The 25,967-nt window shown below is 39.7% G+C and overlaps 1 protein-coding gene across 5 annotated transcripts in view; it reads right to left on the reverse strand.

Moving 5' to 3' along the window:
- Window positions 1-678: 678 nt before the first annotated feature.
- Window positions 679-25,967, reverse strand: part of tead1b (TEA domain family member 1b) — a 44,342-nt gene continuing 19,053 nt past the window's right edge. For 2 of the 5 annotated variants that reach the window (XM_034574348.1, XM_034574340.1), the window contains 12 exons: window positions 14,253-14,317; window positions 12,502-12,564; window positions 12,349-12,411; window positions 9,964-9,975; window positions 8,719-8,850; window positions 8,368-8,414; window positions 8,219-8,280; window positions 6,865-6,989; window positions 5,506-5,679; window positions 3,509-3,649; window positions 3,246-3,398; window positions 1,329-1,635 (listed from right to left, as the gene is read on the reverse strand). In XM_034574348.1, coding sequence (XP_034430239.1) covers window positions 1,522-1,635; window positions 3,246-3,398; window positions 3,509-3,649; window positions 5,506-5,679; window positions 6,865-6,989; window positions 8,219-8,280; window positions 8,368-8,414; window positions 8,719-8,850; window positions 9,964-9,975; window positions 12,349-12,411; window positions 12,502-12,564; window positions 14,253-14,317 — 1,151 coding nt within the window. In that variant the 3' untranslated portion in view covers window positions 1,329-1,521. Of the gene's footprint in view, window positions 1,636-3,245; window positions 3,399-3,508; window positions 3,650-5,505; window positions 5,680-6,864; window positions 6,990-8,218; window positions 8,281-8,367; window positions 8,415-8,718; window positions 8,851-9,963; window positions 9,976-12,348; window positions 12,412-12,501; window positions 12,565-14,252; window positions 14,318-25,967 lie in introns of all 5 variants that reach the window. The other 3 variants (XM_034574356.1, XM_034574374.1, XM_034574363.1) reach the window with 3 other exon arrangements.

Below are 25,967 nucleotides of genomic sequence, written 5' to 3' on the forward strand. Positions count from 1 at the left end.
CATTTGAATTTTTGAAGTTTGTGTTTCGTCTTTTTGAAGCTGTAAATTTCAAACCGAAGGCACTTCCTTGCTACCATGCAGGACAGGACAGAAGATTGACTGTATCTCTGGTTTTTTTGGTCTGTTACAACAGGAAAGGCAGTCGGTCTGTGTTTAAAGTACACTCTCAGAAAAAGACTGAGATTTTAGGACACATATTACAGAGTTTAGAGAAAAATAGAACCTGTATCACAACAGATTTTGACCTTAAATTTCCAAACAGACTCACAATTGAAAAGTATTCTGCCTCTGGAAAAACCAACAATAAACAACAGACACTGGATTTTTTTTCGGAGTGTACTGGTGAGTGTATTTTCCTGTCTCATCCACTAAAATAGATTTTCGACTTGAAACAAAGCAAAGGGTGATGTCAGGATATAATCTAAGGCACTGTACACTTACACTTTGGCTGTTTGTAATATGAATTTTCTTACACGATGCAAACTTATAAAGTGTCTTCCCACGTATAGAGATCACAGTATTTGTGGCATGTTTTGGAGTTCACACACAGCTAGAAGATGTTTAAGGCTCGGGATCAGTGTAGGCCACAGAAACATGTGAATATGAAGGAGTCATTGCGCTGCGATCCCAGAGAGGGAAGGAGATTCTGAGTCTTTCAGGGGGCAAAGCCACAACACGCTGAACAGCGTCTGCTGTCTACAAGTGACCTACAGTGTTATGATTATAGAAACCACAGATCTAAGAGAAAGATATATCAGTAAGGCGACTCCAGGGAGGGGAACAAAGTGCTTTTGGACTAGTTGAGTCTGTTTGGAGGAATTTTTGCCGAGGAAATTCTCAGTTGTGGCAGCAAGGAGATGAATAACAGGTGGAAAAGATTTACTTCCTTTATGTAGTAGACTCAAGCAAAACATTTGTATTGTATTTGTTTTTACAGTGCATTCATTCTGCTCGTAGTGTTTGACTTGGAGTGCTTCAGTGGGGATAAATATACGTCTGTACTTTCAGAGACTGTGAATGTAGTGTGTTACTTTTGTTTCTTTGGAAAATCTATTGGCTGTGGGTGCATGTCTGTATATCTACAGTATATATGCTCACAAATCATAAACTACAGACGTACGAAACACACGCAAACATATTACACAGACCACATGAGGCTACTGGTAGAAAAGGCCAGCATCCGTTTTTTTTTTTTTTTTTTCCTTAGTCTACGAGACGAAGCAGAAGACGACGCACAGATTTCCATTTACCAAATGAATCAAGTCAATTCTTTAAGAACGGCCACATTTATGCCCAACAGAGACCAACTCAACATAGTTTAAACATCCCGTATTTAAACATAAAACAACTGTACCGCAATTCACAGCTGCAGTCAAATAACAAACACTTATATTCAAACAAAATTTATAGCGACTGACTTCACCCGATACCATGACCAGAAAGCGTTGTAGGTGTGACTTTCCGGTAGAGGCACTGCCACTTGTTTTTGAGGTTGGTAAGTCTGTGAAAAGAAGGGGCTTCTCATTCCTTCACCAGTCTGTAGATGTGATGCTGGGCGCCGTGCTCGCTGTTTGAAACCTCAAACACACACGCCATACATAGCAGCGTCTCCTGGGTGTCCCTATTCGTCACCACCTGCAACAGAAAGGGCCGTCAGGAGTGGAATCAGTGCGGACTGAAGTCAGGGCGAGAAAAAGGACTTGACTTGTTTCAAAACCATCAACATCTGTAAAATCAAAAGACCAGAGGTCAGATGTATTAAAGGCTCAGTGTGTATATTTTAGTGACATCTAGTGGTGAAGTTACATATTGCAGCTGAATATCCCTCACCTCAGCCTCCTCTTCCAAACATGAAAGAGAACCTGTGGTAGCCTTCTGTTGTTGTAAAAACTCAAAAGGTGTTTAGTTTGTCCAGTCTGGGCTACTGTAAAAAACATGGCTGCCTCCATAGTGAGGACCCGCTACTGATGTAAATATAAAGTATTTAAATATAAAGGGTCCATTCTAGGGTAAAGAAAACAACAATTTGTACAATTTGGATGAAACACACTAGTAAAAAAATCACTAGGGATTATTTTTTTATTCAATTTCTGCTGATAGATCCCTTTCACCTAAATATTACACACTGGACATTTAATAACTAAAACTATAACTAAAGTAAGTTGCTTTCTTCTCGTAAGAGTTGAGCCTCAGTTCCACCCCAGTTTACATATAAATAATTTTGCCTCCTCCACCTGTGAGATCTGTCAGTGACTCATTTTATCAGTGAGCTTTGTCTGAATTACATGCAATTATATTTGCTTACTTTGAACTTATATTTTATTTCATCATCATTATTAAACATTATTAAGAAAAGGATTCAGAGGAATCAGATGTGAATATCAAAAAACACTTTTGTTTATATGTTTGTCTCCCAGACCTTGCATCACTGATATATTTTTTTTAGTCTTTCTCTCTAATAAAGGTTTAAACATGAAGTCATTGAGTAATAAACAAAAGTCTAATGTTGAGTCCTCAGTCTGAGCGGTTTGCTCTCTGCCTGTATGATTCCTGATAGTAAAGGATTCATTTATTCATGGAGACAATGATGACAGAAAATTACATTTTTGCTAATTCCTTCAAACATCATTTCTCACCTTATATTAAAAGTCACGTAAAGCATTAGCGGTTGATCAAAGTATAAACCTAAAATTGAACAAAAACAATTTTGCTTCCTCTTGCCGCTTTTGTTTCTTAGACGCTCTTGACTTTCTTTGAGTCAGTCAAAAGAATTTGTTAATATGCAATCATTTCGAAAGGCTAAATATATAAGAGGAATCTCGTGTTGGTATTTTTTTACAATCATCCTCGCCTTGTATACTTTTAAGAAACGGGGCCCCGGTTGACATCCTGAGTGCACCCCCTTCCACATAGGGATCTAGGTCTTTCTTTTTATTTATTTTTTCTTTGTCAATAGTGGTGAATGACATTTTAAGACCCCATGTGATGGCTAATAACAAGGGGTTCCTCCTGCCACCTCCCTTTCCCCCTGCAGATAATGAGGCTCCACACACAGCGTTTCATCCTCTGTGGAATGAGAGGAATGTGAGACCAGCGAGAGGAACTCATCTCGAGACAACACCCCCTCTTTTTTTTTTTTCAAAGCTAGCCGGAGCCACCAACACGCCCTGACAGCAGCGAGGAGAAGAAGAAGAATGGGGGTCCTGCGGAGGGACCTCACCCACTCAGGTCAGTGAAGTGATTACCAGTAAGATGGTGAAGTTCTCCAACACACTGTTCATCATGTATTTCTCTGGTAGATGTTTTAGCTTATGGATGAAGTTGATCATGTATTCACACATGGGAGACCGGCTTATTCTGTAGACGAAGCGTCCGTTCTCAAACCGTGCGTATTCAGTCTGCGGAACAAGAGATACAAATACACACGCTCAGAAACATGTACATGTAGTAGTGCACAATCACATACTTTTAATCATCGCTCTGATTAAAATTAATGTAAAGTCCGTACCTCAACTTTCTCGACGACCTGCTTGCCAAAGGAGCACACCTTCGTAGAACATGTGATGGTCATGTTCTCTGCGCTCTCATACTGACTTGTGACGCCATAGAAAGAGCCGGTCTCATCCTGAATGTTGCAGTTCAAGTCGGCCTGAGGAGCAGAAGAAAAAAGGGCATCAAGTGTCAATGAGGATATGTGTATAATGTCCACATTAGAGGTTAAAACACACACAAAAACCAGCAAACAGATACATACAGTGTATGACAGTGTATCCTGACCTGGCACATCTGTAAAAATTGTTTATTCAAGGTATTTAAGACAACACATCTCTGGTTAACCAAAGGCAGACTATAAACACCTTTAGTAAATTCATTTAACAAGACCAAACATATAAACACATTCATGGTCCCTAGGTTTCATCAAACAATAAATTATTTCATATAAAACAAACCCTTGGAATGTAATGTTCCCACTTAAACCTTTAAGGTAAGATGATTTTTAAGAGGAAATCTGTGGGCAGTGTCAATAAACCTAAAACCAAGAGCAAAATCTAATCAGTGGCCATAACAACTGGCATCCAAGCACTAACAAAAACTTTCTTGCCATTCGGACATTATTTTGAATATCTACCCAACAGTGCAAAGAATCCCCACGTCCAAACTCAAGTTAAATCAAAAACATATCTGGCCCTTTAGAGGCTGTATGCTCCACTAAGGTCCACATCGAGTCGCTAACTGTCTGTCTGGTGCAGAGCCAACAGTTTACAGTGGGTTTTTTAGAGGGTTTTCCTCTATAAACAGTTGAACAGGTGAAGAAGATGCTCTGAGAGAAGTGAGTGAACCAAAACAGTGAAGTCACAGAACAGACAGGGAAACGAGCTGAAACTGAGCAGATGGAAGATGCAGATTCAAGCGATAACTGTCTGTGCATTTATCACTATGAAACAAACACACACACACACACACACCATCTTCTTTTCACATTGTCCTTCTCATAAAAGTATTGATTATAGCAGCTTTGAGTGTAGCTGACACTGACCTTGTAAAGACTCACAACAAAGGCAGTGCAATTAGTTTAAAACACTTGTATCAACATACACAAGTGTCTGGATTTGTTTTATACTAAGTGTAGAAACATGAAGACAGAGTACACAGTGTAGTATTGAACTGGGGACAGTACATATCTGCACTTTCAGAGGAAGTCTTTGGTTTTAACATGGTAACTGTAAAATGTATCAAACTCAGCATTAAGAACTTCGGATCAAAGCACTGTCAAGATGGAAAATCAAATTAGAAGATCTCAGGCAGCATCTGAATAAGTATGTTAATGTGTCCATATTGGAAACAAGATTGTAAAGAGGATTAAATGAAGTTACATTAAAAGACTGATTTATAATGTTGAACCGGTCTGCTCCCAGAGGGCAGCCTTTCTATGCCCCGAACATCCTGTTCATTATGGACACAAAGAGAGGAGACGTCCTCCTACAACATTCTCCTCCTTCATTAAGCAAAGCAGTTATACGTTCATTATTGTGCAGATTCTGTCTTTCATTTGAAATTCAGATTGGTCGCTCACTTCAAAAGGAATTTGAAGGGACTTGGTCCAAGTGCATGCGGTCTCTACTTTGTTGGCTGCCGCTAGTTAGCATTTTGCATCAAGGAGGAAATACATGCAATGTTTAAACAGCCATTAGGAGTGCAACTAGGTCACTCCATTGTTTGGAGATATTACACTGAATTAGTGAGTGCTTTGATCAAAAGCTCTCCTGCTATGCAAGTCCAAATATAGCAGGGTGCATTCTGCAAACATTAAGAGAGCAGTCATGACTGTGTAGAGTGGTAACACCCAGTAACTAAAGGTGAACCTTGAACAGACTGTTTCTCAACAGGATTCTGCCGTGAAACATCCCACAATGTGCAAAACATTACTAATGACATCAAGGAATTAATCTGCAATGCTGACATTTTGTATATTGCTTTGTTGAATCCATGACAAATAGCACTCACCCAGAATTTTATAAGAAAGAAGGAGTTCTGTGGACCTTTCGCGTACAGCTCCTTCAGTCCGCCTTTCTTTTCAGGGAATTTATCATAAATCTGACGGATGTCCACCGACTCCAGCAGGGCGTCGCTGTAGGAGTGATTTGTCTGGCCGATATGTACAAATAGGTGCTTGTTGTACTGAAAAAGGAAATAAATAAAATAACATTAGGAACAAATACTAAAATATGTATTTCAAGTTGTATTATTGTCATTTAGAAAAGTAAAATAAATATAAACACATATCACATAAAACTGACATTAAATTAATCAATAACATAATAGCTCATCCACAAAGTGAATATACAAAGACAAGTAAAATAAGACAATTATAGCAATTTACCACCACCTATAGCCGGAGTTAGATTGGTAACAATATACTCTGATGATGTGAAAAAACCCTTAGAATAAAATTAGGCAAAATTATTCTGCTCACAAACAAAAAGATCCCCTTATGTTAATCAAGGCAGGGATGCTGGTTATTAAAGTTTTACATTATTATGATAAGCGAGAAAGATCAATCATGAGCTTTAAATGAGGTAAAATAATTCAGGCGGATGGTGGAAGAGCATAATTCAGTCTTCACTCACATGAAAAGCAACATTTCTGTATCAAAGCAACAATCACCTAAATTGACAATATGAAATAACACTGAGGTTGGATCTCTTGCTTTAAACTTCTCAACCGAGAATATTTGAATTATGTTTTTACAAAGTGAATAAAAACAGCTCTGTTCAGCCTAAAACCCATGATGCATTGCCACCAGCAGAAAGAGAAGCAGCAAATCAGAGAATAACATTTGATTTCCAGAAGTTTGTTGCCCTCACTGTGAGTATATGAAACTGTCATGTGGCAACTGCACTTCAGTCTAAAAGCTCACAGAGCAGCCGCTGTAGCGTGTGGCCTTTAGGGCACTGCTGCATGTAAGATTAATGGCCGTTGTCATGACATATCAATACCAAAAGAGAGCGAGTGCACGGGAAAATGTAGACAAACATTAAGGCAAGTATGAAATGTGAGCTGCTGATATGTGAACTCATAGTGAGACTGTGGTTTATCCTGCTGAGCCGAAGTCTGCAGTTTAAATATAGTTTTGGCAGATCTTTTTAAGGAGCTGATTAATATACAGTATTCCTGCAGGTTTTCCTGCTGTGCGTCTCTGCACACCAGACGTTTCCCTCCTCAGCTTGTTTTGGCCTCGTCTCGGCTGACCCGTCTGCCTGGGAAATTGTCCCAGTGTATTCATAGAGGAACGGCCTGGACGATAAGAGGTGTGAATCAACACCACGAGATAGATTTCATGCTGTGGTATGATGCTGTACTCACTGAGTCTTGGTCTCTCTGCTGCTCTAGGAAAGCGGAGAACTCCACCAGTCGGAGTTTAGATGTGCCGATGGAGCGGCCCTGCCATGCTGGTGCAGTGGGAGCTGGAGCTGCTGTGGTCTCATAACCTGAAGTAAAACCAGAGTAAGATTCATCCTCTCACAGGGTTGTTTTACAGCATGAATTGGGTCATTTTAGAATAAATAAAACCTTTGTCATATTAGATGTACAGTTTAATTAGGGACATCTGCTGGGAGTCAGGTTTAGGTGCAACAAAATAAGTAGTTAGGTTTCACTCATAGCAACGCCACACTTTTTGCCGCACTCATTTGATCTTTACTTGTTTGAAGCTTTGTGGGATTCGTTTGTACTCTCTTATTTCTAAAATGTTACTTCTGTTGTTTGTGGCAAGTTCAATGCAGAAAGTAACAAACACTGACACTGGGACAAAACATAAATTATCCAAAAAGTAAAAAAACGACAACCTTGTCATGTTTGTGATAACATTACATCACAGCCCGAAGTCTCCAGCATCTCCATGAGTTCTGTATTCAAAGGCAACAGATGTTTTTGTCTCCACCAAGGAGGTTATGTTTTCACCCCGGTCCGTTTGTGGGTTGCTTTGTATGTTTGTTGTTTGTTTGTAAGAAAGATTACATAATAACACTGAGTTTCCTTGGAACTTGGTGGAAGGATGGAACATGGGCCAAGGAATCCATTAAATGATGGAGTGGGATCACAAAGGAACGTTGAATGATCAGGCAATTTTCAACATTTACGTTAATTTCTCAGAGAATAAACATGAATATTAATATTAAGAAAATCAGGCTCAAATCAGTGATTTGAGGTCTAATATTTATGAGTGTGCACAATTTGGTGAAGATCCAAATTAAAATCTGGTTCGATTGAATTTAAGTGGTTTCATAATGGGACGGTTGGGCCTTGGTTGAGGTATGCAGTTTAATAAGTAAGTTTCAAATGGCAAAAAAAGAATGAGAAAAAATGTTGCATAACAGGACCTTTTGTTGATTTCTTTCTTGTGATAATGTTTGTGCAACATGAACTGCTGAAAACCTTACAAGTAAAAATAAACCTTAAAAAAGTTAAAGTAAGTAATGAAAAATATGAAATATATATAATAAACTGGAGTGGCTGAAACTGATTTGATTTTTAGTCTCAAATTGTTTCACAGCAAAAAGTGACAACTAAGGAGGTTCTGAACTGCTTCAAATCAAGCAGGGAAAAGACAAAGCGACAAGGGAGTGAGTTTGATCTTCAGCTGGTTTATGATGAAAGTTATCAAAGAAGAGCAAAAACCAAGTGTACAAAAAAGCTTTTAAATGAAATAAATTCTTACTTGAAATGGCTGTTGTGACTGCTGGCTGAGTGGGGTAGGCTTGCTGGGTGAAAGGCTTAATACTGGAGCAGAGAAAGAGAAACAAAATGTAATAAAAAACGAATTTTAAGTTGACGTTTTCTACTCTGAGGTCAACGTGTGATACTTACTCTTGTGACGATCCCGGCTGACCGGTCGATATCATACCCTGCCATAACTAGAGAATAAGATGTATAAATAGACAACAAAGTACAAAGTACAAACAACATCCAATTGTGAGCAGCTGTGAGCTACAAGATCAAACTGGCTTTTAGCTCCTTGTTCAGTGGATGTAGTTATCTTGACTACCCCTTCTTTTGATCATCTGCTTATCTGATAGGCACAAATAAGATGCAGTGTGTAATGTGATTTGGCCTGGGTGTCGGTGTGTTTGGCCCCGTGGCTGCCGGGGGTGAAACTGGCCCCAGGAGGATCAAAAGCGGGGGTGGAGTGGTGGGTGCTGCAGCCGACGAGGCTCTTACCCCTGCTCCGGGGAAGGCTGGGCGCGGGATGCCTGGCAGGCCGAGCTTGTTGTGAATCGCCGTGGCAGAGACGATCTGAGCCGAGGACATGGAGGCCATGCTCTGGAGGGCTTTGTCCTTCACGGCTTGGTCCTTTAACAGCAGTCACAAAAGGCTTAGCACCCACACAGAGAGAGAGGGGGGGGGGGGTGCAGAGGCAGCAACACAACAACCAGACTCTAAACAACACACTGAAAGCACCACTGACCTCTCTCACAACAGCAAACAGCAGGCAGGTTAAAAAGAAGATGTATCAGCATTGCTATTTAAGTGTAGTTTTTTTTTTTTTTTTTAAAGGAATGTGTCAAACAATTACCATTGACTTCCGATATACAATACTTAGCAGTGGTATGCACTTAAATGAAAGTTTGCTTGTTGATCTACCTCTAAAATACTTTTAAAACACTAGTTCAGCAGCCGTACTATCAAGACTGCATTTATCTGTATGTCAAAACATCGTAAGGAATTTTTCACTGAAGGACACTAATGACACTTTGAGAGACTTTCGCAGGTCCGGTTAGGTTTTTTAATTATTATTAATTTAATTATCCGGCTGTATACAAATTCATTCAAAATGGACATGCTAAATTAACAGGATGGTAATTTAAGAAGAACCCCAAAAAATCCTGTAGAAGTGCACTGGGACGTAGTCACTTGTTAAAGGGTTAGGGTTAGGGTGCACATATCGTAGCAACCCTATAGCAACGTGAGTTTTGTGGGCGTAGCCTTGACGAGAGGGTCGATGGGAGAGGGGGTGTATCTATTGCATATTTTCAAAGTGTAGCCTGCTCTTGCTAGCTCTTCCAAATTCAACAAGCCTAGCTTTAATGTGCATTAATATAGTTATTTCAAGTCGAGCTGAACTTGAGTACACACACACACACACACACACACACACACACACACACACACACACACACACACACACACACACACACACACACACACACACACACACACACACACACACACACACACACACACACACACACACACACACCAGTAAACCCATGCATTCTCACTGGTGACAGAAGCTGAAGGTGAGCATGCTGGCAGAGCAGAGTTAAGCTGCACTATAACAATAGTATGATGACAAACAGACACCAATAAACTGGGAAAACACTGGGCAGCAGCTATTGTGTCACTATGAGCACAAACACATGACGAGCAGCTACAGGACAACAACTGAAGGAAATGAATACTTACCATGCTTGTAACCTAAACGCAAACAAACAGGGCTTTAGTGTAAATTCTGTAGAGTAATTGGACAATTTTCAAAATTCTTTTATCAGTAAAAAACTATTTTAATTTGAGTGTCCAGGCGTCTTTACACAGTACAACAAACACATGGGAAAAGAACACCTCATGACAAAGGATTATAACATTTGTATTTACAAATCATTCTTGGTTTCTGTGGCAAATGTCTTGTCCTTTATAAATTTCACAATCTGATCAGGGGTCTTCGCTCCAGACAGAACAACAGAGCAGTAACATAATGACTGTCAATTCACTAAAATGCCATTGACAGGACCAGAAACAGCAGGTTTTCATTGATGCCCCCTGAAATGAGGGGCACACTTCTTGTACTTCTCTTTGCCACTGAACTCTAATTTGCTTTAAATGAGAAAAGACAGGGATTCATACAAAAGCTGTCTGTTTTTCTTCAGACTGCCGCCTGTGCCCCTGAAAGACCAGGCATTCATGTGGCTAGCAGCCTGTGTGACTCTGTCTCAACACAACCACACACACACACATGTTTGTACTTCTATCTTAGTGAGGACACTCATTGGCATAATGCATTCCCTAGCCCCTTACCCTAACCCTAACCATCCAAATTAATGCCTAACCCTAACCCTAACCCTAACCCAAAAACCAAGTCTTAACCCCCAAACAGTCCAGTAAAGGGGGGGATCACAAAGGTCCTTGGTTTCCCAAAATGTCCTCACTCCATATGTTGTAGACGCAAACTGGTCCTCACAAAGATAGCTGTACAAGAGAACACCCACACACACACAGTCATAGATCACTTTTGGGGACATTACATACACTTGCATTCATTTCCAGCAGAATTACGCTAACCCTTAACCACTACTTGCCTCACCCAAACCCTTCACCACTGAAAAAAATGATCATTTTCCCAACTGAGGTTTTTATTCTGAAGCTTTGTCCCCTTTTGTATGAGCCATCCCAAAATAACTGGTCTTTTAGTCTGAAATGTCCCCAAAGGTAGCCTAGGATAAACATACACACACAGAGATTAATGAGGCTTCATTAATTTGAGTTGAAGTGTGAAAGTCAAAATGTATAGCAGACTCCCCGAGAAGAGAAAAGAAGACAGGGCAGGACACATGGGTGAAGTATCTTTTCATATCTAAACATTACTTCATAGAATATCTTGAAATACAAATCAGAGTTATTCAAGGGTGCATTATTCACAGTGATTTCTATTTAATAAACCAGTCTGAAAAACTTTCTTCAGTGATGTTTTTTACAGATGTCACTGTTGCTGTAATAACTGACAGGAACGCTCCGAAATGACGACATCTGAACCAGGAGGAAGCAAAGCGACAAACAGCCATGGCATTGTGAGAGCCCGGAGTTATTAACAGACTGAAGGGAGAACAAGAAAGCAGAGAGGGCATTTCAGAAACAGCCAGCTTCACGGCCATTCTCCGCTCTGAAGGCACAACACTGAGCCTTTGACAGCGGGGAAAAGTTGGTTTACTTTGTCAAAGGAGGTAGACAAGCAATCGCCTTTTTTTCTAGTTAACACAGACGACCCCCCCTGCCATGCTCTGTTTTGTTAAAATAAATTCTGCTTGATAAGAGAAAGGCAGACCGATTCCCCTGACCGTCAGCCAATCACCAACAGCCAATGCCAGCATGCTTCCCAAAATTTGTGCTTAATTTAGGTTTCAAATTTCTTATATATAAAAGCAAAAATTTGAGCCTGACCAGCAAATAGTCTATATATTGGTAGTTGTAACATAAAAGTTTTTTTAAACTTTATCTACTGTCAATCTGTCCACTGCTTATTTTAAGATCGCTCAATAAATTTCAAATGTTTTGTCATGAAATGTGATACAAACTTTCATGATCTCCAGACGATGAGTCCCCCTGACCTTTAATTATATTTTTTAACTGTCAATATCCGTAATGGCTTTAAAAAAATAAAAATTCAGCAGCGGCAATTTTGTTGTATAATAAAAAAATCTAACTACCAGTACCAGTTTTTTTTAGATTGCTAACAAGTTATGTATTAGAATAATTATAATGACTGGAAATAAAAAACTGTCTATTCTGTCTATGTCACTATTTTCCCAGCATAGTCGTTGATATGATGAGCAGCCACGCTCAAAGCAAAGGGCCCATTCAGAAAAGTGAATAAATGTAGATAAAATCACGTAGACAGAATGAGTGAGAGATGGAGCGAGAGGGTGGAGGGGGTTAAAAAATGTGAGGAGACCACAGTCAGCAGAGGATTAGGGTTAGGGGGTAAATCAGAGCACCAGGCATTCACTCTGTCACCACAGGAAACAGGAAGTTAAGACGCACGGCAACCGACAAGCCCAAAAGCAGAAAAGCGCATACCTTTAGCTTGGAATGAAACTCACGAGATTTCCTTCTGGCAAGAACCTGAATGTGACTAGACACCTGCGGGGTAGGGGAGGGGAGGAAAACAAAGGAAGAGCCTGTAACCATGGCAATGAAAAGCCCCCTACAACTGGGCAAAGCCAGACGTACCTTAATGGCAGCTTGGATTTCTCGAACTTTCTTTCTTGCTAAGACCTGTATGTGACTAGACACCTCCATTAAAACAGAGAAGAGGGAGTATAAAAAAACAAGCAAAAACAAAAGAAGTACAAAGTGGATTACACAGTTCTTTGTTTAGAAACACTTGAGGGAGATACGGTGGGTAACAGAAGCATGTCCACACCACACACCAAGCTAACAGCAAGTAGAGCATTATGCTGTGTGTTGTCGTTACTTAAGTGAACTGATTAAGGAGGATGCAGGCCCCTTTAGCTCACATTAAGACATACAGATGTGATCTGCTGTGTGCTGAATGAGAATCGGCTCGTCTTGTATTCTTTCGGGAGCTGAACGAGGCATTTCCCCAGCCAAGTTCACCGCTGGCGTTCACACAGTTCAAAATGATTTAATAGTCTCTGGTTATTATGATCAGCATTTTATACAAAATAAAAACAAAAACAATTCAAGAAATCAATTTGAAAATATTTGTTATTATTATTAAAATTTTAGATTTAAAGGAAATGCTTTTGGCTGATTGTTTAAAATGTAAATTGTAAGAAAATCCAAAAGTAAGAAGTTTTCTAAAGCCCAAACTGACAAACTTGCTCAAGCAACATTAGAAAATCCAAAGGTTTTGATTTTAGAATCATAGAAAACTCAGTGGACAAGGACAAATCACCATTTTAGAGGTTATGACTGGGGAATTGTTTTGAAAAGTTATCTTATAAAATAATTTACATGATAATTCAATCATCAAAATTGTTGCGGACTAATTTAATCTCAGCTCTACTAAAAAAGAACTGCTTGTTGTCAGCATTAACATAAATAACACATACATTAAAACAGCAGAAACAGCAGAAACAGCAGAAACAGATGTGTAGGTGTTGCTGTAGGGCATCAATTCTCTTGTCTTTCTCTCTCATTCTGATTGTGTGTTGAGGAGAAGAGTCACAGACTGATCAATCCACACAAACACACACACACAGTGATCGAACATCATTGTAGATGCCGGACTGTTGTCATTGATGACTGTTGTCATCATTGTTATTCAGGTCAGTGGTCAAGTCTGGGAAAGAACTAGCATCCTTCTCATTCTTCTTAGTATATACACATAAGAGAAATACCGAGAGCCCTTAATTCTGATTGATTAACGTTAATTATATGACGTATTACTGCAAAGATGTATTTATCTATCTGAATCTGAGCTCATCTCTTTGGAAGGAAAAGCGTGATACAGCGTGTTGCAGAAAGCAGGATGCACTCACTGCCCATACTCTTTGATCAGAGATGGTACCAATCCATTAAGGCTTCGACCTTCCTGTTAATAAAGGCCTCTCTTACTGCAAAGTGCATGACCTCTGTGATGTAGTCATACAGAGGAATACTTGCACTGTCAGGCTACTCTCTCTTCACATAACAGCACTGATCTTAGACTTGTATGTACAGTACCTGCTTTACTGTAGATATCGGCAGGTTGCATTTTAGGTAAAAAGGTTGATATACTGTATGAAAGCTTTTTAAAGGGAAAACTGCACAAACCTAGTAAAAGCTACATGTCATATCGATGCATATTTTGGAAATGTAATAATCCAGGGATGTCTGATTTCTGTCAGCTTCAGACGTGCCCTGGACAGCTTAGCATTGTGTTACTCTCTGTCTATCTTTGTTGTTCTCCTGCAGTAACAAAGGCGGCAGACTGCACACATTCACATCTGACAGAGACATCTCCTCTCTTGTCGTACCTGCTTCCGAGTCCTCGTCTTCCCAGTCCGAAGCTTGATGTATCTGGCTATCAGCTCATTTCGACCTGTGTGAACAAGAAAAGAAAGGGAAATGTGTTAAACGTAAAAAAAAAAAAAAAAAATCTGAATGCCAAGGGAGGAGTGGAAATTTAGAAAACATTCTGCAAAAAAAACCACCATGGAGTTTACAGGTGTGTGTGTGTGTGTGCTCCAGATAATGTGTGCAAGTGTCTGTGATTCTTTAGGCTCAACATTCATAATCTTGTTTTTATTTAGATATATGTTGCTTCTGGGTTTAATTTTTAGTTTTTTAATAAAAAACCTAAAAAATGGGGATTGAGTTTATGACTGTAGGTAAAAGTAGGGGCATTGATCATTTAGCAGTGCTGATAAGCTCCAGAAAAATCATATATAGATTATTTGCTTCAATTAAGTTAATGAATACCTTTGTACTTGAACATACAAATTGTGAATGAGGAAAATGCAAATTAACTTTTATTTAGACAAAGCACCTATAGCGTGTGCAACCGTACAAAACAGAAGGTATGTATATCATATAAACAAACCAGATCTAATTTCCCTATGAAAACACCATGTGACATTAGCATTAAAAAAAAAAAAACTGGCAGCAGCAGCAGCAGCAGCAGCAGCAGCACAGCCTTTCAAATTAATCTAATTCAATCTCATTCTCTTCAAAGCCCGACGCTTTGAAAGGAAACAGACCTAGCTGTTCATACTATTACAGAAAATAATGGCTACTGAATATATTGGGTTTAAAACAGTGCAGCTCTGACTAAATTATAATTAAAGCATAGCTTTGTAGAGATTTCCAATTAACGACGGCTCCAAACATTCTTCTGCCCTCAGCTCTGCTCTAATTGCTGTAGCAATGCACATGACCCCAGCTTAGCCCTTTCATATGGTAATAACATGCCGCCAACCAAAACTATTACACAAATTATAGGTAAGGAGGCTCTCTAATTATGTGTCCAGCTGTAGCCCACCAATACCATGGATCTGTTCTGCTCCTCTATGAAATGCACAAAACCCTCAACATAATGACACATTTTTCTACGTTCACTTCATTATCAATTAATGGTCTTACTTTATTATTACGACACAATGGGACCACAACGTGTTGCACATGTGCTAATAAGCTGTATCTCAGGTAATCAGAACAAAAGGCATCTTCTATCAATGGAGGCACATCAGGGATCAGAGAATGTGACGGAGAACATAAACAGACACTTTTGATGGATCTATAGACAAGAGAACAATGGAAATGTAACTAGAGCGGTGCTCGGTATAGCGCATAACTCAGCCAAGAGCCAACAGTCACCTTTAAGCCTCACCAAATTATACACCCTCGTGGATTTTTCGATATCATCAGATTTTATTTTCAAGATCCATGATCCAAGTTTCAATAAAATCGGACCTGTAGTTTTTGAATAATCCTACTGAAACAGATAAATAGACAGAATAACATAAACTCCCTGGTGGAGGTAATCGGCCTGAAGCCTCATCTTGTGTGGCACCAGCGATCTTATGTTCTGCTCATGCTAGCAAGGTATAGCTAGCTTTCATCAAAACCCTCAAAACCTGCTATGTCCATGTCTTGCAAGTGATGATTGGTTGACCAATTATGTTCAATTAATGGTTTCATTACCTTAATAAACCCCCAAAAAACATCATGTTTGTTGGAGTTTTTTGAAGGTGGACCCCGAGGCTTATTTCACACTGAACATTTAAACCAGGCCAACACACATGAACCCAGTCATGTGACCACGCTGGACATATAAACATCAACATCTGGCGAGTGACAGGTCCAACCACCTGCAGTGTACACTTTACTAGATGTAGTAGAGGAGGGGGAGAGCTGCACTATTTTCAATAATTCACACACTATGGAAACATGACATGACAATACAGGCATTCATGCAAACTCCTGATTCGTAGATCAAAGCACACAAATGGCCAGCTGAAAGCTTGCTTACTGTTGAATAATTCATTCTTTTCACCAGGCTGGAAAAAAGCTCAGTGGGTCCTGGCTGGCCCATGTTCTTTTTTTTTTTTTCTTTCTTCTTGCCTGAGTTGGCTCTGCAAAACAACAATTTCTGAAAAAAAGATGTGGCTGTCCACATTAACGACTAAAACTCGGCTTTTCCTACCTGAAATCCATGTAGTGCTACTCTGCTACATTACAATCAATGATCTTCCACAAATAACTAATGGCCGACAGTTTTTGTAAAAAGTAAGTCTAGATGACGTTGAGGATAAGCGGATTTTATTATTTACGATTTAAATTTTTCGCACTTTCAGTAGATGTATGTATTTCAACTCAACTGTGCTTCCCAAAACCAGTCATAAGACTATAACCATTTCAAAGAAGAAAACTAGAAACAAAAAATTCTTCAGTTTTTTCAGCTTTTATGTTTGGTTCAAAGTTTCTTAGTTGCAGTGAGCTCACATGCATTAAGGCTTGTAATGAGATATATGAAGCCATTACAGCAGGACTTACAGTACGTAGCAGTACAATATTACGGACATTTGTTGGGTCTTCATTCGCAGGAAATTTTGGCGTCCATGAAACAAGAGGAACCAACTGTGGTATCCCAGTTCTGCATCTACTCTAAGATGTTTTGGTTTTAAAACACATGCTTTAGCCATGTGTATGCCTGACATCCATACTGCTCCAGAGTTCCTGTGCTCCTCAAACAGAGACTTTACGGAAATGCTTCTGTCCAAGTATTAAATAAAATAGTAACATATGAGATTTATAAGCTTCTGCACATTAATAAATGAGAGTTAAAGATATACTACTTGGTTATATCCTTATTTAGAGGTGGATTCAGAGTAAATAAAATTATTTCTTTCAGTTTAAGATGGATGAATGTGAAATTATCAGTGTGGTAAACTATATGTAAAAAAATTAAGTGGCATATTAAATTTAGGAATTTTTTTTAAGATGTTTTAAAGATTAAACTTTCAGAGCAAATCTGTTGAACAATTAACACAACTGAAATGCAGAGTGACACTGATGTGATTTCAGTCGGGGCAGAGCTTAAGATCTAAACTTTGAATTTGGGAAAGCCATCTTATTGTGAGTGCTGGCTATTTTTTTCAACAAAGCCCCGGAAGATTTTCTTCCCATTAGTTTTGAAAGATCAACGTAGCTACAACTGAGACAGGCGCTCAGGGTTAAATAAGGTCCTGCCGTCGTAGCAGTGCCGGGAGAAGGCTAAGAAAATTAACTCTTTATGGGGTGTTCCTGTCACTCAAAGCAGCAGGAAGGGGATTAAATATTTATAGTGTGACCCCTGAGCAGGTCTGTGTTGTTCAGCAGCTAGAGGAGCCCTCCACCTGGCCAGAGTAAACTCTCCTCTGAATTTCAATGAGTGTGGAGGATCGGCGACATGTGAATGGCACTCCAGCAGCAGCCCCACAAAGAGACGCTGGCTCGGCTTTCTCTAGACCGTCTCCAAGCAGCTGATTCCTCATTCAGTCAGAAATCCAATTTGGCCCTCAGCATCCTCTGTCTGAGGAACCTGGGACGGGCTCCCTCTGTTGTGAATGACAATGGAGTGAATTGTCCCCAGTCGACATGTGGACCAACCTCAGAGGTACCACACCCAGAGATAACTTCCCATTTCCTCCCATTAGACTTTCAATGTTGAAATCAACAGTTGATAATCCCGACTGATGATTATTGTCCCGATTATTTGATTAATGATTTGTTCCATTAACTAATGGTCAAAAGATGCTGACGACAATTTCTTTAAGCCCAAGATGATTTGAGTCTAAAATACCTTGTTTTGTTTGAGCAACAGTACAAACTCAAAGACACTGAATTAATTACGGCAGCAAATCTTCACACTGGAGAAGTTGAGACTGGGGAACGGAACCAAACGGCCGAACAGCCTAAAGGCCAAAGATTCTGTCTTTACGACAATGCTATGACAAGGAAAATCTTCAGGTCATCACATCTGAGAAACTGGAAAATTTGGGTGTGTTTTGCTTTAAAGGTTACTTAAAGATGATCGACTGTCAAAGTAGACGCAGATTCATTTTCTGTGAAAGTCGTAGACATGGATGTAGTTGGTTCAAACTCAATCCTGCATTGCTCATTTTCTGCTTCACTACAAACTCCAGCTAAAACCAGATTTTTTAAAGAGTGAAAAAAGAGTGCAATCTTCCTTTCTGCTGATAAATATGTGATTCCATGTTACTTGAAAAATACATGTATACCCTCAAATTCTGCATAAGTCAGTTCAAGTGTAAGAGCTATTTTAGCCACTACAGCGCTTTGTGCTACTTTAAAGTGCAAGAGAATGAGATTTTCAATAAAGGAAAAGTGAAGAGAGAGTTTTGTCCTTTACTCTGAGCACAACATATTTTAGGTTTATATTGTATTCTGGCTTTTAAAACCTTCTCACAGAAACTGGTATATCCTGTCCTCTCCCTTAATGGATTACACCCTGTATGATTGTTGGAACATCAGTTTAAACCGTGAGTGTAGATAACAAAGATCGATTAATCTTTAAGTTCATTTTAAAATGAATCAGTTCATTAGTTGGCTGGGAACACATATTGTCCTAGTAATAAATATAATCAATTTACTTTTAAATACAACAAAATACCACTTATTCGAACAAACGAAAAGCTGAAACTAGTGAATATTTTTAGTGAATATAGATTGTTTTAGCTCTACAAAGGATATCAAGAATGCCTTTTGAAATCATGCCGAGGGGTTTGAGACATTGTAAAATGAATAAATCATCTCACAACCGTCCGATACAGAATCTTAAATCTTATTTCTAGTAATGGGCTTCAGTGACAGTCCACAAGAAGTCATTGAACAGTGTTTAAATCCAAAGCAAACAATCCACAATTTCTTCTGCACATTCAAACATGTTTTCTAAAATCAATGTAGTATAAAATAGAAGCAACGTACAAGGCTAATCAATACGACATGACAATTTACATGGCTTGTATTTCGTGTTTCCAAATTTCCACTTTACTAGAGTACCACTAAAACATTGCTGAATCTCCACTGGCATGCAAACCCAAATGCTTGTCATTGAATTCACTACCAACGCCTTTATACACCTGTGTAACATAAACAGTCTAATTTAAGTAATGGTACATTAAACAATTTAACTGGCTTGGTTACATCCTCTGAGCAGCAAGAACAATACTTTACTGCTCGGCTCAGTTTTTTTTCTTTTCCTCCTTTTAAAAGCATCCATTTCCTGTAACAGCACTTTTTCCTAATGCAGGCACAACCACAGTCACATCTGGCCCAGCACTCTGCCATGAGACAGTGAGACAGAGCTGGGCCTGGCCAAGAATCAGTCGGCAGATTGCCGACATGTGTGGCTCCTACCACTCAGCTCTGTGAGCAGGGCCTGACAGAACCGAGGACGAATCTGTGACGCTGCCCAACACAGTATAAGACACGTCTATCATCAACCCTTCATTCGATTCTTTGTTTTTTTAAATGTTCACATTACAATACCAAAACTCTGGTTAGACCGGAGGTGGTCTTGGTACAACAGCCTGGAAAGTATCATTCATTAATTGTTAAAATCCTTTTTCTCGCAGAACTGACAAATATTTGATAGTTCCAGTTTTTCAAATGTGAGGATCCGATTTTCCTGGTATTAACATTCCTCAAAAGTAAATATCCTTGGAAACTGTGCACATTTTTCATTGTTTTTCAGATATTTTGGGGGAATTTGTACCTTTATTGATAGGACAGTGTGTAAGCGTGACATGGCGAGAGTGAGCAGGGAAGACATGCTGCAAAAACACAGGTCGGAACAAAACCTATAGCTTCAGCCTCATATATTTCTGACTATTTATAGACCAGGCAATTAATCAAGAAAATGAAAGGCAGCTTAAATATATAGATATTTAATAGTAATTCAATGCAGCCCTAGACTTCTAATTTATTAAGTACAGAACTAATATATAAAATACTGCTGAAGCTACAACGTCATGCTCCTGTCAATCAACAGAAAATTAAGTTGAATAGTTTCAGTAAGAAAACATCAAATATTTCCCAGTTCAAGCATCTAAAATGTGAATTTTTGTTTTGTTATTGCAAACTGGTTATTTTTGTTCTAGAATGAAAATGCGACCTTGAGCTCTTGAAACGTGGGATGAATGCTTTTCACCATTACTTAAGACTTATTAATTATATAAAATATGATATAAAAATGATAAACAACTTAATCTACTATTTATATAACAGTTGGTTGCAGCCTAAATTGCAACTGTTCATATTAACCCAAACAATACTTAGATTTTAATCTGTTGATTCAAACTTTCTTTTGGTTTACAGACCACAGCCTGTTGTATGTTGATTTCTATGTGTGTGTGCACGTGTGTGTGCATGTAGCAGGCCGACACAATGGCCCCAGCTTTCCTGTCATCCGTGATAGATGACTCAAGGGTCTCAGGCAGACATTAGCATCACAATAGACTGAACGAACAATATGAAGGCATTCGGCCCAGGTTTTTGGGAAGAGCAGGCAGAGCCAGGAAGCCTTTCACTCGCAGTATCAATGGGAAATCACTGCTTGCCAAGTGGGGAAGAAGCTGTGACTTGTGACTTGAAAGAAAACTGACAGTGGCATTTTTGGAAGGAAAACGCCACGCTATCTGTTTAGCATTATTTAGCATTGTTAGCTGTGGGTAAAAGGCAAAAGGCTGCGCTGAGGACAAGGATCCTGTGGGATGAATAATTTTACACAGGACTAAATCACAACCAACTCTTGGAATCCCCAAAAAAGTATATCAGCTACATAAGCATAAACAATAACGACTAAAAACAAAAGGTGTACAGCTGGCCAGTCCCTGCAGGTGATTTAGCACCAACATGTATCAGTCTCTTCTCACTGTTCAACAGTGAAATCTCATGTTGGAGTCAGGAGTTAATCTCTGCTGATCATAACATCTGACTCCAAACCACCTGCTGCTTGTGACAAGTGCTTTAACTTCCTGTATTGTTGGGCCTTTGTACGGGAAGCGTGGGTCCATAAGAAAGACTCCAAGGCCGGTTGTATGAGCGACGCCACGATGATCACAAGCACTAATGCTATTCTCTGAGAGACAATAGAAATCCCTCCTCCTCATTGTGCGCACACACACACACACACACACACACACACACACACACACACACAGGCTGAAACGGAAAAGTTCATAGACCATATATCTTCTCGTTACACTGGCTCTGTATTTATGTATCCTTTGTTCGATTCAGTCAGGAATGATTTCCAGCCAGGAAGTAAAATGTACACAATATAACTTTTCATTGTTGTTGTATATGTGGGGATATCGTTTCAATGTGTCAAAGCTTCTACATTGTTGGAATTTCCCACTTTTTCGGACTCAGTGCTGATTGAGGATTTACATACAGCGGCTCTTTAACCGTCACATTGAATTCTCTCAGCCTCTTTCAGTTCTGGCCTCACTTGCACATGGGTGTTCCTCCCGGATCCGCAGGAAACGGCTCTATTCACTTCTCACTTAGACAAGAAAGGCTGGGACATAAAATAAGAAAGACCTTCAATTAAATGCAGTTTCTTTATTTATAATCGTGAGAATTTCTGAACCGAAGACAGATAGAGACAAGACGATGAGAGGGTTTTCAAACATGTCTCTATTTTATGAACATGACGGAACTGTAAAATGTTTTATTCTTTGCAATACTATGTGTTTATTTACACAGAAGGCCAATGCCAGTGTCTCTTATGGTACTGAACTGGTTAGGAATGCAGAAGTGAATCTTTCTATTGAATAGAGGGCTTTGTTAATATCTGTACTACCTGTGCTAAAAGTAAAATCCGGTATGATCAGCTACAGTTTGTGCAAATGTATTAACAAAATTATTAAATCTCAAATGAGTTTCCACGAAATAAAGTCATAAAAACAATAACAATGTGAAAACTGTGATAAAAACATCATTCATGTGTGGTTATAGGGTCACTGGTGCTCACAGATCTCTACAGTGGAAGTAACACTCTCCATGAATGTCGCGATTAACACACCAGGTTTGCTTCCATTGCACCTTGCTTTAATCAATACAACAATCTATCTACCTAAACCAGGTGGATATAAATATTAAACTTATGACCTGTCAAAATTCCACATTTTCTATGGACAAAATGGAAATGTGCATAAAAGCAGGTGAACAAAAATATACTTAGTGCAACCAGAAATTGTATGCACTTCTGACCTACAGTAAGTCAAATGAATATATTTTTTCATATAGCTGCACAGTATCTCAAATATATGTACACACATATATAAAACATATTTCGTGAAGTCAACTGAATGAAGCTCTGCTAACAGCCATTACAGCTTTCAAGGTTTTAATTGATGACTGCAAGTATCACTCAGGGTTTAAAAATCCAGCCCTGGCAAAATTAAGTTCTCCAGATAATGCAGTGTGCAACTGTAATTAACAGCTCTTTAAAAATCCATTTTTTCTCTGGACACCAAAAGAAATCAATACTTAACTTCAAATGACCTTATTGAGCTGGATAAAAGGCTTTATCGCAAGGGCTGGGTCAGGAGCGGTTGAGCTAATGTGTTAGTTGAACAGTGGGGGATTAAAGGTGAGGTGTTCTCTCAAAATCTTACAAGACATCACAAAGCAGCAGGTCACTAACCTGAGCCTTCCTGGAGACACTGAGAGGATTACAGCAGCCAACCTCTGCTGAACTGTGCCTGTATTCAGACGGGGCTGAGCAGGCAAAGACAGCCTCTTTATCACTCAGCGGGTCCGGCCCCTTCTATTTCCTCTCTCTCCTCTCTGCGTCTCTCAAACCACGCCAGAGATGAAACCTGTTAGTCCCAACTCTTTGCTACGTACTCACAGGGGACCAATTTGCACAGCCAGACCTTGTCTGAATCACTCTATCAATTAGGAGCCACTGTGTTTATCATCACATACATTATTGTAAAGGCTGGCCTGGTCATTGTGCTGAGGTGTTCCTCTCAGGAGAGAGAAACAGCTGAAATAAATGACCAGGGAGTGAAGCCACAGTTGGACAGGCTGCTGGACTAATCTGAGAGGACGGCTGTAATTATGAGTCCCCCGAGGAACTGGCTGTGTGGCGAGTGCAATGTGTGAACGTTGGCTCTAACAGTGAGAAAGGTGCGCTGCTTATACCCCCCGCCTCCCCCACAACAAAGTAAGACACTGAGTCAAATCAATACTTTCAATCTCTCAGGATCAATTCAGCTTCCGAGCACAAAGGAAGACATGTTGGCTGTGACCAATAATGAAAAGTCAAACTTAGAGGACATGATGGGCTCTATTGTCGCATTCTTCCATAATCACGAGCACAAGCCGAGGGAGGCTGGACTGAAAAGTCAATCCAAGTTTTTTGGAGACATAGGAGGTTCTAAATAGTTAATGGGAAAACTCCAGATAGTGAGAACGTCATAAACATGCACTTACTATTCGATTGCAAGGATAATAATAGCAATGATCATATACATGGCATATTAAGGTCAGACCATGAGACAGCATTGAGTGTGATCACTTTATGGCTCTGTCTGTCTGCCTTTAATGCCGTTCAGTGCTGAGGGACATTTCTCTTTTCCACAGACAGCACAGAAACAAATGACAGTCTGTGTTCGCACTGGAGTGTCGTCCCTGTGCACTGGACGAGAGAATAACTCTGGCATTCAGATTCCATTCATGTGTTGATTACACAAAATGGTCCCATCAGCATGAGATGATCTAGTCAGAATGGAATATGATGTAATCAGCACGAAACTGAGGATTTTTCCTTGAGGAGAGCAGAAAAAAAAAAAGTGACACTGCATCTTTAAGAAGACGACCGTCTCGCTGTGTTTTAGTCAAACAAAAGCAGCCAATTGGGAACATGCAACCTGAAACCAGAAGCCCGGCTCAGAGGGCCTCACACAGTCCTCAGAGCAGGGACACACCCCTCGCACTCCAGATTCAGGCAGGCACAGAACCACAGCCTGTTGTCCAACCAGGCAGTGCAAACACTTCCACACAGTCTGAAAATCACAAACACACACTCACGGATCAGTTTGTTTATCCTCTTTCCAGCGCTGATCTGGAAACACAAGCAGTAAAAATCTAAATGACTAAAATTTCGCGCAACAATTTCTAGGGTGATACAGTATAATATTTGACTGTGAAAGCATTACTAGATCCTGTATTGACTCTATAAACCTGCTGCTTGAGATGTTTTTTTTCATGGAATGTTGCAGTGCACATTTGATGAACATGAATATATCATAAACATTATGCAAAGTAACACACAGAATCTCTTTTTCAGTCAGCCCACTTTTCTATTTCCAAATCTCTCTCTCCACAGCATCACACTCTGCTCTGAGCCCCTCTACCACCACAGTTCATGATAAGCAGCCCTGTGAGGCAAGAACAACCCAGACGAGGTGAGGTTGCGAGAGTGGAGGTCTCACACGAGCGACAACATGTTATGCTTGGTCACCACAACATGGACACGAGCTGGAGCTGAAATCTGCCCCCTGAACAGACTGCCATGAAATAATATGCACTTCAAAATCAATTCTGCTGCTCAGCAACAGAGGATTTCCAAATGTAGAGCCATTTTGGCTCTCATTAATTGCTTGTTCCCCGAGCCACAGAAACACACGTGGATGATAAACTTAAGATATGTAGGAATTGAACGATGCAAAACGAGTGTGGTAAAAAAATCACAGTGATGTTAAGGTCATCTATTTGTGGATGTTTTTGTCGGCTCCAGGTGCTCTGACTAGAGTCTACTGGGCATATTGGACCCATGAGTGCAGCTCATTGCTTTGCAAAACAACAGGTGCAGAAGGATCATCCGGGCTTTTTTTAACACACATGAAGGGATCGGTAAATATATATGCATACTATATAATCATGTATGCATCTATAATTACTATTTAAATTGCATCAGTCCGAACGAACTTTCACAACCTGCGGAAAGACAGGAAGATAAAGTGATATACCAGACATGCCTCATGTATGAGACTGCTGTCATAGGCTGGGACAAGGCAGCCTGGAGGTCTGCGAGTATATTTCCTCTCCATATTACTAGATAAAATGAGTACAAAACACAGCTAAGTGTCAGCTCTTGTCCACACTACTGCAGATATTTTTTTGACCACCATATTTTCCCCTTTGTTTTATATAAATATAAATGTCTACGTCCAGAAGAGAACACAAAACCACTACAAACGCTCAAACAAGTGTGCCGGACCAGTGGGTGGCGATAAAGTCTACATCAACGATCCATCGAATACCAAAGAAGAACGCTGCCATCCAAGTATTAGGATCGTCAGAAGCCTGTGATGCTATCAAAGTAAATTCAGCGACAAACAGCACTAACCAAACGTAGAGAAACCATTATACAGGCACCATTTTTGTAGTTGTTTCTGGTGCATACTCATTTCACAAAGTAACACTGGACATGCACAGAGTAAGGTGTGACGTCATTGTTTCCCAAATGCATATACGCTGAAACCGGAGTTAAAGAAAATCTGCACTTTGGAGGGCATTTGTAAGAATCTTACTGATTTAAAAAGCTGTTTAAAAATGCAGAGGAAAACGCAAAATATAAAAAGCAATATTTACTTAATTTCCCATCCGTTATAGAAAAATCCTCATTGAGTAGAGTAAAATGTGACATGTGATGCACCATGTTGGAGAGAAGC

Source organism: Hippoglossus hippoglossus, chromosome 3, assembly GCF_009819705.1.
Source record: "Hippoglossus hippoglossus isolate fHipHip1 chromosome 3, fHipHip1.pri, whole genome shotgun sequence".
NCBI lineage: Eukaryota > Metazoa > Chordata > Actinopteri > Pleuronectiformes > Pleuronectidae > Hippoglossus > Hippoglossus hippoglossus.